General features: G+C 40.0%; 2 protein-coding genes across 5 annotated transcripts in view; one reads left to right on the top strand and one right to left on the bottom strand.

Moving 5' to 3' along the window:
• ZC3H7B (zinc finger CCCH-type containing 7B) overlaps positions 1 to 18,629 on the top strand; it is a 71,178-nt gene that overhangs the window by 41,736 nt on the left and 10,813 nt on the right. For all 4 annotated transcript variants that reach the window (XM_073644311.1, XM_073644310.1, XM_073644309.1 and 1 more), the window contains exons 15-17: positions 3,904 to 4,004; positions 4,462 to 4,643; positions 11,399 to 11,466. In XM_073644311.1, the coding sequence (XP_073500412.1) occupies positions 3,904 to 4,004; positions 4,462 to 4,643; positions 11,399 to 11,466 (351 nt within the window). The remainder of the gene's footprint in view (positions 1 to 3,903; positions 4,005 to 4,461; positions 4,644 to 11,398; positions 11,467 to 18,629) is intronic.
• On the bottom strand, positions 15,368 to 18,181 carry LOC141157273 (uncharacterized). Its single transcript, XM_073644312.1, has 2 exons — positions 17,359 to 18,181; positions 15,368 to 17,193 (listed from the first exon to the last, which is right to left on the bottom strand). The coding sequence occupies exon 2, from the start codon at positions 16,890 to 16,892 to the stop codon at positions 15,561 to 15,563; it is 1,332 nt and encodes a 443-aa protein (XP_073500413.1). The 5' UTR covers positions 16,893 to 17,193; positions 17,359 to 18,181; the 3' UTR covers positions 15,368 to 15,560.

Raw genomic sequence — 18,629 nt, 5'->3', positions numbered from 1 at the left:
TTCCCATCTGAGCCCTGCCATGCGCCCAGTGTTTTTTTTTCCCACGTATGGGGTATCTGCGTGCTCAGGGGAAATTGCACAACAAATTTTAGGGTACATTTTTTCTGTTACCCCTGCGAAAATAAAAACAATTTTCTTCCCCATTCCAACAATTCCTGTGACGCACCTGAAGGGTTAATAAACTTCTTGAATGTGCTTTTGAGCACCTTGAGGGGTGCAGTTTTTAGAATGGTGCCACTTTTGGGTATTTTCTGTCATAAAGGCCCCTCAGTCATGTCAAATGTGATGTGGTCCCTAAAAAAATGGTTTTGTAAATTTTGTTGTAAAAATGAGAAATCGCTGGTCAACTTTTAACCCTTATAGCTCCCTAGTAAAAAAAAAAAAAATATTTGGTTCCAAAATTGTGCTGATATAAAGTAGACATGTGGGAAATGTTATTTATTAACTATTTTGTGTGACATATCGCTCTGATTTAAGGGCATAAAAATTAAAATTTTGAAAATTGCGAAATTTTTGCCAAATTTCCATTTTTTTTCACAAATAAACGCAAGTGATATCGAAGAAATTTTACCACAATCATGAAGTACAATATGTCACGAAAAAACAGTCTCAGAATCAGGGGGATCCGTTGAAGCGTTCCAGAGTAATTACTTCATAAAGTGACAGTGGTCAGAATTGTAAAAATTTGCCTGATCATTAATGTGCAAACCACCCTCGAGGGTAAAGGGGTTAAAAGGAAAGTATCATCAGAAAATGTCCTTTTGTTTAACCCCTTGGCAGAGAGTGTCAACTCTTTCATAAAACTGATGCAAGAGCCAGAGCCAGTGACAGCACATGGTCCTAACCGTTTAACGATCTAGATGCCCCGGTCAATAGCTATCGCAGCATTTGGATTGTGGACAGAGGAAGGGGGCTTCCTTAGTACCTTATTGGCACCCCTGTGACACGACTGTGTGTTTGTGCGCTGCTGGTTGCTGTGGCAAATGGAAGCCTAACAATGGCCTTCACATCTTCCACTCCAAAGTTATAGCTAAGTATAATTAGCAGTGACGTAAAACACTTTGGCGTGAAATAATTATGTGACTATTTATTTAGTTTTAAGCAACTCCACCAAAATGGATGTCACGATTCTGGGTTCGAACCCTTGAGACTGTGTTTTGTGGACGGTTTATCTGTCTGCCGATCCAATGCAGACACACCTTTTCTTCGTGTGTTTAGGTTCTGTTATTCAGGCTGCGGTCTGTTTAGCATTACACAGTTGTTTTCATTTGTCTGCCCTATCACCTTTCGGGTGCAGCTTTATATTCTTTACCCTGCTGGTGATAGTCTCTTTTGGATGTTCAGCCATTCTGCTGTAGTTAAACCATTCAGTGAAATTCTATCTAGGGTTTAACTCTTTGCTATTTCTGTTCTGTACTGTGCACCTACCTTCTGTTTCCTTTTAGGAAGTAGGCAGCATATTATCTAACAGTACGTTCTTTATTTTGTATATCGTGGTTTATTTTACTCACTCTGGGATTTTTCCTTTTTTCAGCATACTTTCCCTTTTTGTAGGTAATTTGCACTCTTCTCTGCTCTCCGGTTCTTTAGGAGGAATATGAAGCCCTCAACGGCCTTTCAGGCAGCATAGGTCCTAGTTGCCATCATCTAGTCTTTGGTTAAGGCAATCTCTGCTCACGCAGGAACTACTAGGGACTGCGGGGTCAGGATCTCTAGTGTGTACAAGAACCGGCAGGGTCAATTGCAGTTTTTTTAAGCATTACCTATTATCCCGAGTGAGTAGCTACTCTAGCATAACAGGATGGAGTTGGGTAAGCGGTGGGCTGTGGTGTGGTGATGTTTCTTAATCCAGAAATATGACCCCAATCCCTGACTGGAGTAGCATTTCTTTGGTGAGGCGTATGGTTGCTCATGCCACTGAGAACATGTATGCCTCTTAATGAATTCGGCACATCTTATTCCTGCAAGCCCCTTAATGAACCGAAGCCATTGAGTTTACACGTGTTTAAAGAAGCACTCCCTGGGAAAGCGATATAGGAGAGTTTTATGACCTGCATAACCTTCCTTTCCTATCATTTATTCACACTAATATAAAGGGATGGGAGAAGCTGCCTTTATCAATTTTGGCCCCCACCAGCCTAATTGTTATGCCAAGGGTGCTATACATCCTTCTACAAACACCAGCATATGTAAACACTAATATGATTGATAGACTCAACCCCTAATTCACCTTTTATCTGGAAGGGCCATAGGGCCAGGATCTGAAGTCTGATAGTGCAGACCCCTTGATGTGAGAAGATGCTGCACTGCCAGACCATAAATTATACTACTGGGCAGCCCAGCTTTCTCATCTGTCCTTGGTGGGTGAGGGATTTGTTGCAAGCCCTTGTGGAAATCTTCTGTCCCTACAACCCGTAGATCTCACATCCACTGCAAGTGCTACTCTGCTTCTCTACGTGGACCCCATGAGTCAACTCTGCTCAATACCCGATTCTCAGGAAGGCCCTTATGGTCTGGTCTGTAATACGGAGGTTGCTTTGGTCCCCCCACTTTGGCATAATAAAACCCTTACTGAACTGTCAACTCTGGAATGGGGTCCTACGTGGGAAAGGGCAGGATTGATCTACCTCAGCCAGATCTTTATGGCTGGGGTCCTTAAACCCTTCCAGACTCTAAAAGAAGAGCTAAACCTTTTAAACAATTACTTTCCCGCTACCTACAATTACGACATGCCCTTCAGACCTTGCTCCCGGGTCCACCCCATGTCTTGCGCGAGACTTCCCCTTTGTCCAGGTGCTACTGGATCCACATTGATCTGGGCTTATATCCCGTTTACATGCCCTTTGCTGTCAAGGAGCACGGACCCAATACACAACCTGATGAAAAGCAAGTGGGAGACAGATTTTGGATGGATATGCTATGATCACTGAGAGCCTTGGAAGTCCCTGAACATATTTCACCTGACTATACTGAAAGAGCCACACAATTATAAATTCTTCACCATACGTATTATACACATCCATATTGCACAGGGTATAGAGTTCCCTGATGAGTGTCCCAAATGTCACAGGGGCCCAGGAACGCTTTTTTTGTTTAACTTCTGTGGAATTGGTTAGAGATTAGGGGATACTGTGCCCAAGTCGTTCAGTTCCTACGCGACCTCATGGAAAGCCTCATCACAGGTGACCCTAAGACTTTTCTACTGTTTGTTGACCCTGAACAATACCAAAAGACTTAGGATAATCTATCTAACTGAGGTCCTATTTACAGCCTGAAAATGTGTGGCCAGACATTGGACGTCATCAAGACTACCAACCATCTCGCAATGGAAATCAGTGGTAGACCTCTTCCTTGCGTTAACAAAAAAAATATCTGTATATGCCGGAGCTGACTTGGAGAATTAAACAAAAATTAGTGGTATATGTATTGAATCCTCCTAACTGCTTAACCGGTGGTTTAGGTAAAAAAAATTCTCATCAGTATATAGACCACAGAACAAAGAATTTTGAAAATAGTCTGATTCTTAATGTAGTGTAGTGGTTTTAGTATGCTTACCAATCGCTGTCTTCTCTGGATTCCTGTGCCGCTTCGGTACTCTTCTGGGTCATCTGAGCGCACCTCTTGTTTGCTGGCTCATACAGGGACTGTGGTGTGGGGCAGTGCTACTTCCATCAGTGTAAGTCTTTGGAGACTCAGAAAGCGGCTCCATAGACTTGGTGTGATCCAGCGAGTCTGATTTAGAGTCGTGTGACCCAGAAGAGGACCGGAGCTGTGCTGGAAACTGGCGAAGACGGTGATATGTAAATATTTTAATACAAGCACTTTATACTGCATACATGTTTAGCAGAGAACATTTTTGTCGAGATTGCTTCTTTGATGTCTTCTTGCTCTCTGCTTTCACAGGCTTGTTTTGACAGCAAACCTCAAATTATCAGCAAAAGAAATCCAGAGAACCCAGATGTCTGCACAAATCCCAGTAATCAGCACAGCTTCTCTGACCACAAGTAAGTTTCTCATTATCTCTGCTTAAAGGAGGTATACCCTGCTTATACCCTGCGTAGTCAGTGATGGCATGAAGAAACGTCCTTTTGTATTGTTCAGCCTGCACAATCGCAGGACGCCTGTGTATAAGAGAGTTTTATAAGAGACCTGATCCCTGGACTGATAAAGCAAGTGTAATAAAATAGAAACACAGTTCTCCCCACTAACATACCCGGGTATCTCTCTAATATACTAGTTTTCATTTCTCACCATTTTCAAAATCTGCGCCCCGCGCCATATGAACACTCGGCCACCTGTAGAAACACAAATGTTCATAAGAATCGAAAGTAATGTCAATTGTAATTAACTTATTCCCAAAATTGAGATTATTTTTACAAAACTTGAAATCCTTTTTTTGTATGTAATGGAAGTTCTGCGCTATGATACTGTGTTTTCTTCCCCTCTGCCTTCCCTTTACAGGTGTCTTGTCCATGTGCTAAACTCTAGCACTGTAAAATACAGCAAAATTCGGCCAAATCATTCTCGCTTTCAGATGAATGTATGCCGTCACGAAGTCCGTTATGGTTGTCATCAAGAAGACGCCTGCAATTTTGCTCACAGCCATGTTGAGCTGTGTGTTTGGATGCTGCAAAGACAGTCAGGTACTTGCCGTAATAGTCGTTTTCCACTTTTCACAATCCCATGTTTGTTGCAAAGCTCAGAAGGTGTCCTGCTGCTGGGACCTCAGCTGTGATAAATGGGAGAACCTGACTTTCCCTCCAGTTCCCTGCAATTATATCACTCGGGAAACTAAGTTTTATGCTGAGCACATTGAAATCCATGGGCAGCCTTTGTATTTGTGCTGGGTTCTCCAGAGAGTAACACTTTGTAAGCTGCTTTCTGCAGTCGATAATTCATGTAGCTCAGAAATGAGGGACTCTCTATGGCCCTCAACCAGATTCCCTTAATGATGATGTAGCTTTTCTCCAATAGGTTAATCCTGCTAGATTAACTACTGATCAAAGAAAAACTCTTAATAAGCCAATCTCAGTCGAAGAGGTAAATAACACAGTGCAGTTATAGGGACTCTATCATCACAGAATGACTGACTGTTCAAACCAAGTACAGGCACTCCGTGCACCCTTGGTGTGGCCAAACATTTAAGTGCACCTTCCCACCTAATTGTTTTCTCTGTATTCCCACACCCACTCCTCTTTGATTGACTGCTCTGGCTTTATAGAGCGAGAGAAGGGCGACGTTAGATGGAAAACAAATAGTTGGAAAGGTGCACTTAAATATTTGGTCACTCCAAGGGTGCACCAAGCACCTGTACTTGGTTTGAACAGTCATTCTGTGCTGACATAATCTCTTAAAATGTTTACAACTACACAAGGCAAAATGTGAAAAAGCCTTTAGTTTCCCAACAACTCCTCTCGCTCTTGAGATTTTTAAGACCAAAACCATTCCAGAGAGCTTCAATGAAGCCTGCATCTCCTTGTTATCCAAGCCAGGGAAAGATCCCCGGCCTCCTTGGACATACAGACCAGTCTCTCTCTATAATGTTAATTTTTAAGCTTCTAGCTAAAATTGCTGCCACTAGCCTTTAATCGATAATGTCGGAGATTGTAAACCTCCCAGATTAATTTTGCGCTTGGCCTCTCCGTCATACATAACATTAGATCTGCAATGGTGGCATTATGCAACTATTGCAGAAAAAGATTAAAACATCTTGTCCTTGTCAGCCTTGATTCTGATGAAGCTTTTGATAGAGGAGCGTCTCCTCATTTAATTATAATCCCGATCCTAAAGTTTCGAGTTTTCAGACCCATTTTGTTAAATTTTATTCATACTGCCGATCAGCAACCTTTAATTACCTGTTTACACACAGATCGTTCTATACACATAAGATATCATTGTTCTCGGCAGCTCAGGTACTGTTTCCACAGGATGATGAGCTGCCGAGACTGATTATCTTTTGTGCAGCACATCATTTCACCTGATGAAAGAACGTTTCGCTTGCTCACCGCTTGATAGGCAGCCTGTTTAGTCTTCAAGATTATCCTAGGAACAATTGTTCGCCATAATCTGTCAGTGTGAATTTCCCTTTTGCTTTTACTTATCACAAACCCAACAGAAGCCACACTTGGTATCATGTAGGGGCTTAACCAGTTTGGCATGATCTTCTTTCTACTTGGACAACAGATGCCTTGCCCTATTTAGGAGTCAGGTTGATGGCAAACCTATAATTATTATATCTTAAGTCATTACAAAAGTTAACCAGGAAATAGTTGTGGAATCCTGCATGCCTCTATTTTATGGACTGGATAGACCTTGTCAAAATAACATTTCCAAGACCTTTGTTATGTCCAACTTTACCATAATCATTGAAAAAATGTCTGATAAAAACTTCTTCTTGATTCTGTCCGTACATTAGTCAAATCAGTATATTCCAATTACAGCAAACAGAATTCCTGGGAGGTTTCATTTAACCTAATTTATGAGTGTGTAACTTAGCGGCTGTTATGAGATGCGCCCTTGGTTGGGCAACAGGTCTATAATCATGAATATACATGTTGATGTAGGCTTTTTTAGCCTTACAAGCCTCCGAGCATTGTTGGCTAATGCATCGCCCAAACTCAGACAGTCCTCTTATTTGGAATACTTTATCAGACGGTAATGGCTTAATCCCCATGAAATGGTCCTAGTTCCTCCTGTTCTGTTGTAACCCTGACTTTCTCACAGGTTGACCTTTTAGAATTTTCTTTGAGCTAGCACAAAGTAGATGTGGGGTCTGACTTTTTAACCAAAGGTTTTCATCTCTTACAGAAAGGATTCATCAAAATATCCTCCATTAGTGGAAAACAGATTTGTCTACATGGACCGTGTTTCACGGACGTCTGAATGAGGCTTTAAAGGGAACCTGTCATGAAAAAACATGATTAACCTGCAGGTTAATTATGTTCTGAAGCCGTGCAGTTGCCTGCTGCCAGGAGGAAATGAACTTTATTCCTCCCTGCAGCCTCAGGCTTTCAGTCATAGAGGTGTGGCTTCAGTAACCATGTCCCCCCCCCCCCCCCCTCCCACTGACTGACAACTGGCTCTGCATGGATGACTTGGGCAGTCGGCTATCAGTCAGTGCCCGGGTGTATTCCGCCACTTGCTCACTATGTGCTGAGTGATGACTGAAGTCACGCCTCTATGACTGAAAGCTGGAGGCTTCTGAAAGGGATCAAGTTGATTTCCTCCCAGCGGTGTGGATTACAGTGCAGTGGCCGCATGGCATCAGAATGCTATTAACCTACAGGTTAACCCCATATCTGCAAGTTAATAGCATTTTTTTTCACATGACAGGTTCCCTTTAAGGCGAGAACGACGCTTTTCTCTTTAATTTAAGTTCCATATTTAAAGTTTTAGATGCCTTCCTGGGTCCTGGCACATAAACCTTTCAGCTCCCCTCTTTAACCCCTTTACCCCCGAGGGTGGTTTGCACGTTAATGACCGGGCCAATTTTTACAATTCTGACCACTGTCACTTTATGAGGTAATTACTCTGGAACGCTTCAATGGATCCCCCTGATTCTGAGATTGTTTTTTCGTGACATATTGTACTTCATGATAGTGGTAAAATTTCTTCGATATCACTTGCGTTTATTTGTGAAAAAAACAGAAATTTGGTGAACATTTTGCAATTTTCAAAATTTTAATTTTTATGCCCTTAAATCAGAGAGATATGTCACACAAAATAGTTAATAAATAACATTTCCCACATGTCTACTTTATATCAGCTCAATTTTGGAACCAAATTTTTTTTTTATTAGGGAGCTATAAGGGTTAAAAGATGACCAGCGATTTCTCATTTTTACAACAAAATTTACAAAACCATTTTTTTAGGGACCACATCACATTTGAAGTCACTTTGAGGGGTCTTTATGACAGAAAATACCAAAAAGTGACACCATTCTAAAAACTGCACCCCTCAAGGTGCTCAAAACCACATTCAAGAAGTTTATTAACCCTTCAGGTGCTTCACAGGAATTTTTGGAATGTGGAAGAAAAAAAATTAACATTTAACTTTTTTCACAAAAATGTTACTTTAGACCCAATTTTTTATTATTTTCGCAGGGGTAACAGGAAAAAATGGACCGCAAAACTTGTGCAATTTCCCCTGAGCACGCAGATACCCCATATGTGGGGGAAAACCACTGTTTGGGCGCATGGCAGGGCTCGGAAGAGAAGGAGCACCATTTGACTTTTGAATGTAAAATTTGCTTGAATAATTAGCGGACGCCATGTTGCGTTTGGAGAGCCCCTGATGTGCCTAAACAGTGGAAAACCCCCCATAAGTGACACCATTTTGGAAACTAGACCCCTCAGGGAACTTATCTAGATGTGTGGTGAGCACCTTGAACCCCCAGGTGCTTCACAGAAGTTTAGAACATTGAGCCGTGAAAATAAAATTTTCACATTTTTCCCACAAAAATGTTTTTCATCCCCCAATTTTGCATTTTCATAAGGGTAACAGGAGAAATTGCACCATGCAGTTTGTTGTGCAATTTCTTCTGAGTAAGCCGATACCCCATATGTGGGGGAAAACCACTGTTTGGGCGCGCGGCAGGGTTCGGAAGGAAAGGAGCGCCATTTGACTTTTTGATTGTAAAATTTGCTTGAATAATTAGCGGACGTTGCGTTTGGAGAGCCCCTGATGTCCCCAAACAGTGGAATACCCCACAAGTGACACCATTTTGGAAACTAGACCCCTCAGGGAACTTATCTAGATGTGTGGTGAGTACCCTGAACCCCCAAGTGCTTTGCAGAAATTTATAACATGGAGCCGTGGAAATAAAAAAATCAAACTTTTTCCACAAAAATGTTTTAGCCCCAATTTTTTTATTTTCACAAGGGTAAGAGGAGAAAATGGACCCCAAAAACTGTTGTGCAATTTCTCCTGAGTACACCAATACCCCATATGTGGGGAAAATACAGTGTTTGGGCGCTCAGCAGAGTTCAGAAGGGAAGGGGCACTGTGTGACTTTTTGAACTCAAAATTGGCTGGAATTGAGAGCGGATGCCATTTCGCTTTTGGAGAGCCCCTGATGTGCCTAAATAGTGGAAACCCCCCCCCCCCCCACAAGTGACCCCATTTTGGAAACTACACCCCTCAAGGATTTTATCAAGGGGTATAGTGAACATTTTGAATCCAGAGATACGACACAGAATTTGATAACATCAGGTCATCATATTGAATAAGTTGTCATTAGTTTTGAGTGCAAGTGCTCGCTACTTGAGTTTGCATCAGGTACATGGGTATGCACCAAGTATCGCGCGTGCTTGAGGGATATGCTCGAGTCCTCGCTCGGATTTTTCATGGTTATTAGACACCCAAAAAAAAACATGCGGGGATCCCTCGTGCATGGCAGGCAATTCCCACAAGGTTTTTTTGGCCACGAAGCATATGGGGCAGAGACTCGAGCATGTCACTTGAGCACCCGCGATACTCAATGCATACCCAAGCACCCGATGCAAACTCAAGTAGCGAGCACTTGCGCTCAACACTAGTCGCCATATCGTCATCTTTTTTTTTTTTTTTACTTTTGAAAAAAATCACAACCCTAACCCTAATACAATCTTAACCCTAGAATTTATTTTTTACGCTTTTCCTCGTGCGGTATAAGTGATTAGACGACTTTATTCTTCAGGTAGGTTCGATTACAGTGATACTAGAATTATATCGGGTTTTTATGATTGACAGCTGTCACACACTAAAAGATGCATTTTTTTGCTAAATCTAGTTTTTGCATCGTCATATTTTAAGAGCTATAATTTTTCCATATTTTGGCCGACAGAGTCATGTGACGGCTTGTTTTTTGCAGGATGAGTTGACGTTTTTATTGGTGACATCTTTTGATCGCTTTCTATTCTGATTTTTGAGAGGCAGAATAAACAAAATCCAGCAATTCCAGAATTTTTTTTATGCCGTTCCGCATGTGGTAAAATTGATAAGGCAGCTTTATTCTTCGGGTCAGTACGTTTATAGCAGTACCACATTTATATAGTTCTATGTTTTGGCGGTTTTACACAATAAAAGCTATTTTATAGAAAAAAATATTTTTTTTGCATCGCTTTATTCTGAGAGCTATAACTTTTATTTTTCTGCTGATGGAGCTGTATGGCGGTTTGTTTTTTGCGGGACAAGATGATATTTTCAGCGGTACCATTTCTATTTATATTCGTCTTTTTGATCGCGTGTTATTTAATTTTTTGTTTGGCGGTATGATGATAAACATTTTTTTGCTTCTTTTTTTTTTTTTTTTTTTTTACTGTGTTCACTGAAGGGGCTAACAAGTGGGACAGTTTTATAGGTCAAGTCGTTCCGGACGCGGCGATACCAAATATGTGTACTTTTGGGGCACAGCATCTGAAACAACGGATACTGGAAGCCTGTGCTAGCATTTCTTCTGCGGTGTTGCTATCAGTGTGTCAAGAGTGGGAGAAGAGGGTTGCATTGACAATCCAACACAATGGGCTGCACTTTGAACACATTTTACAAGTGGTAATAAATTTGTAAAAAACTCATGAAAGAATAAAGTTACGTTAAAACCAAGTACACCATTGTTTTTCTTATGAAATTATCAGTAAGTTTGATGTGTCACATGACCCTCTTCCCATTGAAAAAAATAAAGTTAGATCCAAAATTGCTGACTTCAAAATGGCCGCCATGGTCACCACCCATCTGGAAAAGTTTTCCCCTTCCCATATACTAATGTGCCACAAACAGGAAGTTGATATCACCAAACATTCCCATTTAAATTAGGATAAATCACCACATATTTGATATTTGTGGGCGGCCGCTACTTGCAATAGCATCTTACTTGGACTTGCAGTCTTTCCCCCTCACTTGATTTAATTTAAAACTCCATAATCTTAGATTGCAAATGATACCAAAAACTCCAGGTGCAATATTGAGGACATGATTATTTGCACTTCTAATCAATCTCTCTCTATTGCATCAATCAATCGGGGGTCCTGTGGATTATTGCTGTCATCCGTTTATGGATGTGTGAAGATGTCACACAATATTTTATTTGTGTGAACCAAAGTCCTACAAGAAAGGATGGTGGATAGCAAGTCTATAAAATAGGTCTCGATAGGAAGTTTACGTGACAGTACAAAAATCCTGTCTTTATGGCTACATTCCCACGATGAGCTTTTGGGGAGTTTTTGATTTTGTAGATTCTCTACACCCATTCAGTAAAATAGGTTACTTGTTAATCTTTTTCGAAAATATGCAGTGTGAAAAACTCACTGCGGGGACGTAGCCTTAGAAATTAATTAAAAACTAAAAATTTCAGCTCTGATCATTACCGTAAAGTTGTGTTTTTTGTTTTTATTTATTATTATTTTTTTAACCTGATTTTCAGGTGTTACCCAGGAAGAAATAGTGCTGGAATCTGAGCGCATGTGGAAAGTAGCAGAACCGAAATCCAAGGTAAGTTTTCAAAGAACTAAAATAAAGAACAATGAAAGACCTCTCATGTGATCATATTTCCTTTATATTGATAGATGGTCACTTGCATACACTACATACATACATACATACGTGTCATTGAATGTCTTGAAAAAAATGCTTCTGCCAGGAAATTATTTTGTACCAACCTGCAGCCAATTAAGACAAGCAGATCGGCATCAGATATATATAGATATATTGATTTTTCTTTCAATGCACTGTGTGGATCTCTGCACACCTCCCCTCTGACTTATCGCGGTCCTGTATGATTCTGCCGGAATACCGCACCCTTACCTCTTTGTATTATTTTTCTGAGTTATACTTATTAGGGAAAGTGCTTATTACAGATTGTATGAAGCGTAACACCTGCCAGGTGGGAAGTTACACATTTCATTCTCAGATTTCTGCCCTCCGGACTGTGAACACCTTTCCTTCACACCCATATTGGTTCACCTGGCAAGGAAACAAGGAAACGGATATCAGAATATTCTTGAGTGAGGGTAGCAAAATAGCAAAAACCCTTACGAGGCCATAGAAATTAATCAAAACTATATGTGCTCAACATATCTGTATGATACATGTGCCAAAATCTGAGACCAGGCTATTCTCATGATGCGTGACAATATGCTCTGTATTTGTGTTTAATAACACACAATACAATGATTTTTTCTATATAAAGAAGTTTCTGCATCTCTAGGCAGGAAATACACAGCGTAAAATAGGCATCTTTTTGATGTGTTTTTTTTTGCATTCGTTTTTGTTGCAGATTTTCCCCCACTTATTAGTATGGGTGAAATCTGCAGCAAAAACACTGAAAGAATTGACATGCTGCAGATCTAAATCTGTAAGTCATAAATAAGCAGCGTGTGCATGAGACTTCAGGATTCCCATTCACTTTGCTGGCATCAGGAAACCCTTCAGGTTTTGTGACAAATCTGTGCAGAAAAGAACACGACAAATCTACAACGTGCTCACTGTCAGCATAGAAATGACTGTTCAAACTAAGCACAGGATCTCAGTACTCTCTTGGGATGGCCACACCGTTCAGTGCAGCTTCCCACATACTGTTTTTCTATTAATGTCTGTGATGGAAGCAAAACATAGTTGGGAAGAAGCACTGAACTATGCGGCCATGTCACGGGAGCACCAAAAGCCTTTGCTTGGTTTGAACAGTCATTTTATGCTGACAGAGCCCCTTTTAAGAATGTGTTGGTTTTTTTTTTGCTTTTTTAATAAAAGTAATTCATGTTAATCCTTCTGACACTGCTTATGTAGGAAACAACGTATCACATTAAAACGTATTTAAAGGGCTTATCCAGGACTATATACAATTTTTTTTTTCTAAGACCTAAGATGCAGGTAGTTCCTAACTAACTATCTGCCTGGCGCAGATCTCTGCTGGCACAGAGAGGTCACCCTGTGCTGACACATTCAACCTATAACCTTAATTACATATTAACCTTTTGGGCAGAAATCAGCCTAACATTAAAATATCAATCGTATTTTTATTCTCTGTCTGTACTGTTTTAAAGGGAGCCTATCAGGTCAGATGATGCTATTAAAGAGAATCTGAGGACAGCACTGAAAGCACTGAATTCAATGATGTGTCATATGTCAGGCTGTGTGCTGTTGTTTACTTACACTGAAGGTATTATCACCTGGTGATTATCATTGCTGGACTACAGCAGCACATGCTTGCTAGTCTGGCTCCGCCCCCTCCTATGATGAGCAGCTCACTGTCTATAGACGTTGTACATAAAGAGTCTGGTGTGGGCGGGGTTAGCTTTCTCAGCTCTGCTACATCTATAAACTCTGATTGTGTCAGAATGGCTGCACCCAGTAATCTATGTGATACATTGTTGGATTCAGGGTCGTTTTTCCTACATCAGGCTCCACTCAGATGAGGTAGCAAAAACCTGCTGACAGATTCTTTTAAATTTGCATATATGGGGGTTAATCTGCAGGTTAATAATGTTATGAAGGTGCCCGGCCGCAGTACTGAAAGTGGCATCCGGGAGAAAATGAGATTTTCTAATCTTACAGTTTAAACAAGTTGCCAATCACAACAAATGAGCAAAAACACTTGTTCATCAGGTGAAATGTTCTTTTGATTAACACAAAATATTATCCTTCTCGACAGTGCATTGTCCTGTGTTAATAGGACTCGCGCTGCAGAGAACAATGGCAGCCTGTGCGCTCTGAACGATCCATTACACCTGTCTGTGTTAAAATATAAAAGAATACATTTCATAAAAAAAAACTGAAATAAGTGCATATACATTAATGTTGAAACATGACAGGTAGGAAAAATTAAATGGGGAGACTTGGTAACCTGACGTGTTATAAATAATTAGAGTATCTGCAATAAGTAAAATATAAAATGATAATAAGTAACCATATATATATATGCATGCAAACAAGCGCACATATATTTGGAAAGAAAGCCAAGAAGTAAATAAGTCAAAGTATACCCTCCAAAATGTACATGTGTACCCAGTAACGTGCAATATATAGAATAATTGCTATAAATACAAATACATATTACTAACAAATAGGGCAATGACGATTCGGGACGAGTGATCCTTCGTTATTCCCCTTTTCAGCGTATTCCTTTTTTCGGAGGTAATGCCCAGAAACAGTGATTTTTATGGTTGCATAGAAGATTAACAACAAATGAGCAAATTATGGTGCGTTATATGACCACTGGGGCACATTACACGAACCAATAAGTGGAAAAAATGTTGGTGCCAAAGAATTGTTTGGACAATTGGTGACTTGTATCAGTCTTGCCATGTAGTGACTGTCGATGACTGCATGGGTAGCTGGCTTGATCCTGTTGAATAATGCCAAGGAAAGCACCAAAAGGTTGCATGGAATAAATAGTGCACAAATTGCAAATTACTACTGACCACCACCAAGAAATATATTATGTTCATACATGAGCACTAAGGTAGGAGACTATGAAGCCTATTGAATAAAGCTTACAAATATAACTAACCGGCCTAATGCTCAGTAAGGTACGGTATGTAGCAACTCCCTCATATCAGATACTAAATGGTATACAAAATCAACCCAGTACTGAAGATATAATTCTGGTTGTTTTGCTATCACTCGTCCATCATAAGGGTAGGATATCCTTACGAACCCTGTGGTGGTGGATCTCTTGCTTTGTACTGATGAGGGGGCGAAACCCTAAAACAAGTGTCTGAGGATAATAAGCCAAACCAGACATTTTATTCAAAGTCATGTGCCAAAGCTTATTTAAGGGTCAATATTGTCTTTTAGGATTCCTATCCCCAGTAGGTGCCATTGGAGATCCTGCCATTTTCTTCTCTGAAGAGTCTTTATGCATATTTAACTTCCCAGACGATCATTGCATGGTAGAAGTCTCCTTATGCCATCAAGGCACCTTCCACAAGGATAAACATTCCCCCTTAGAAAAAAATATATGCTTGGGACACAATGTTTTTTTTTCCATGAATTTTAAATGTTTCAAAAAAGTAAGCCCTAAATCCATGTTTAATCCCTTACCGACATACAGCTATGTCCTATTTTGGCTCTCAGACATTGCCATCTTTGCCGGCAGATGATGGCTGTGATATTCAGCCAGGGTGGATTTGATTTAAATCTAACTGATTTAAATCATGATTTAAATCACGATTTAAATCACTAGTCAGTAAGGCTTGATTTAAATCAGTGATTTAAATCAAAGTTTCTACCTAAACTAGTTCTTGCTACTTTACTTTAACATGCAAGTAGATGAAGATTTTTAGAATCACTTTTTATATTACTTTTTTCTCCCCAGTTTAATGGGTTAATCATTCATATTTGGACACCACTGTTCTGTTGTACTTAGGAAGGAGAAAAATAATCCTGACCTTAATAACAATTTAAATAGATTTATTCAACTGAAACAATAACAACATTACAGCATAAGTTATTTGCTTAAACAAACATCCATGTTTGTTAACTAATTTGGCTAAACAAAATATATATATATTTTAAGAAACTTAGACTGTCAGCCCAGCCGACACATGAAAAACTTAAATACTACTGTCCCTGCTGTCCTCTGTAGCTCACTCGTCGTCATCTTCATCATCATCTTCTTCTTTGTTCCTATTCATAATCTGGAAAAGAAAAACAAGCTTTCCTGCTTTATTGGGTCCCAACCGATTTCTCAATTTAGAATGAATGAGTCCAAAGGAAGAGAATATTCTTTCAACGCCTGCAGAAGAAGCTAGTGCTGTTAAAAGTGAAATCATTACTTGAACAGTCTCTAAATCCAAGAGCTTAAGTGACTTCCACCAGTTTACTGGTGTGACCTTCCTTAAAATATCTTCAGCAAACATATATTTCTTGAATGGTTCCCCCTTAGCTCTGAAGTTTATTATAGTTGGCATTAAAGATGGATGATTGCTGGATACCCATGTCATAGCTAACTCCTCTTCCTCAGCACTTAGGTTTTGACCCTGATATTGGATATTGACAATATTTGCCAAAAAATGAGCTGGAGTCAGTGCTTGTCCCATTCGTTTGTTTACTGCTTGTAATTTAATTCTGTCCATGTGTAGTTCTGTTTTTAAGTGTTCACTCAGTTCCTTCCAAATTTCAACAGCATCCGCAATAAAACAGCTATTTTTCTGTATTTTGTTTAAAGCTTGAGAGATGGGTTTCAGGAAGCTCAGCATATGTTCAACATTTCTCTTAAGCCCAATGTTGAGGATTTTGGCTGTGACAGTGCCATCTATTTTATCTCGATTTTCTTCACAAAGTGTCATCAGAATAGGCCAGTTTTTGATATACTGCTCAAAACAGTCCACCACAGAGTTCCATCTAACATCTTGTGGGAGCGTTAGCTTGGTTCCACCCATCCTTTTCAGAGCTGCTGCAGCAAAATGATTATTATGGAAGTATTTAGCAATTTCAACAACATTAGCCTTTATTTCTGGAACACTTAAGTCTTTGGCTAAGAGGTGCAGCAAATGAGCACTGCAACCATATGTTATTAGCAGCTTTGTATTCCCTCCCTGCTCTTCTAAATTTCTTCTCATCTTGGATACGTTTGCAGCATTTTCAGTGACCAAACTGCGTACTAGACATTTGAATTTTTGTTCACATGTTGTTATAGCTTTTACTGCCACTTCTTGTAAGTATTCTGCTGTGTGTGCATTTCCTGACGTATCAGTTGTTTGTGCAAGGAAGACTTTAACTTCTTCTGTTGTTATACAAGCACATACAATAGGATCATTGTGGACATTACTCCACCCATCAATACTTAGGTTAACAATTTTACCCTCCAGAGCTGTTGCACATTGCTCCATTTCTCTGTCATACACTTGATCCAGCAGTTTCCCTGCAACATCAGCTCTGCTGGGTGGACTGTATCCTGGTCTCAGTGACTGAACCATATTAATGAAATGTGGGTTCTCAGTCAGACGGAAAGAAGAGTTCGTTGCATAAATAAACTGGGCAATTTTTCATCAATCAACTCTTTTTCTAATCAGGTAGTTCTTATCACAAACCTATCTATGGTGGTTCCAGGAGGTAAAGGTTTTTTCTTCCTTTTGGGTGATGGTGATATGTGGCTGTGGGTGTCTGATGATGATGCTGCTGCTAATGAAGCATTATCCTGGATGGATAACTCTGAAACTGTAGAACAGGATGATGGTGATCTTGGAGGTGGATAGTTTCCAGAATCCATGAATTCCCCTAAACAAAAAAAAGTCAATGCTGTTATTTTATTGTTTATACAATTTCTGCTTATTGTACACAACACATCACTGCCCCTGCCCCAAAAGGAATATTTGTTTTTCTTCATAACTGTACCAAATGACAGTAACAAGCAGTAATAATAAGAAATATAATTTTTCTCACACATGACAGTTCAGTCTTTAGAAATAGGATTCAATAAAAATGTTTGCCAACAGATCCTGCCTGTTCAGAAGTGTTTCTTTGGTCATCTTCATCACCGCACTTCTCATGATGTTGCCTCATTCGCGCCACCAGGCCTTGCATCTCTTTGTTGCATCGTTTGCATTTTGCACGCATGCCTGCCTTACCGATAGGCGAAGGAGCTTCATTAAAATATTCCCAAACTGGGTCTCTTTTACGGCCTGCTGCCATTATAAGGAAAGAATGTAATAAACCTCAGATCGTACACACAAACAGATCCAGACTTGTCTGTCTGTGACTATGCTGCAGTATTGTGCTCAAAGTTTCACTTTCATTTTCTTGTCTGCTTGCCCTTCCTCCTCCTCACACTTAGATTCACATTCTTCTTGTGTTGTGCAGATCTATTCCACTCCAAACAATCAGAAACATATTGTCTAACTTCTTGGACTTGGCACTGAAGGGGTTGATTCTGTATTCATAGGTTTGTAGAACAATAGGATTAAGGTCTTTTTCTCAACTCTGTTCATGTTGTAACATTTTTGCCGTGAAGAAGAGGCTGGGACCTCTGCGGAGTCAAATTCAGTTTTGAGAACTGCGTAAGTAAAGCGAGCGTCTGTGATAATATAGGAGAGAAACTGCCCACTAATCCTACAGAAACCTCTGGAAGAGCATGGCATTGTGAATGTTACACATATACAGCCTTTATTCTACTGAGTTAAACAACTCAGCTTTATCTCATGATGGAAGAACCTTTGGATGGTAAAATATTTTCCTCAAAAAGCAGTTTATTGAAAAAAATCCGATTTAAATCAAAAAAATCTGATTTTTTTGATTTTTTAAAAAAAAAACATTGATTTTTATCCACCCTGTATTCAGCCATCATCTTCCTCTAACAGCTGAGCGAGGCTAACTGTTAAATGCCGCTGTCAAGGGGGTGCGTCATTCTGTGCACCCATCGACGTCCCCGTGACATTATCTTAGTTGTCTGGGTTGTTATGACATCCGGGGTTCTGCTGAAGACCACGTGCTTGTCACGATGCTAGCTTCTGGCTGGTGTTCATACTGTGATTTTTACTGTAAACAGTAGTACTGTGGTATTGCTGTATATAGTACAAGCGATCGCAGGTTCAAGTTCCCTAAGGGGACTAACAAATAGTGACAATTTAAAGAAAAAATGGTTTTAAAAAATGTGAGAAAAAAATGTATTTAAGCTCTAATAACACTCCTTTTCCCCCATTAAAAAAAAATTCTAT

The sequence above is a fragment of the Phyllobates terribilis genome, unplaced genomic scaffold (assembly GCF_046119375.1).
Source record: "Phyllobates terribilis strain yellow unplaced genomic scaffold, ASM4611937v1 Scaffold_8__6_contigs__length_399053987, whole genome shotgun sequence".
Taxonomy (NCBI): domain Eukaryota; kingdom Metazoa; phylum Chordata; class Amphibia; order Anura; family Dendrobatidae; genus Phyllobates; species Phyllobates terribilis.
Note: the sequence above shows the minus strand (reverse complement) of the source record. Positions and strands in the feature narration are given on the sequence as shown.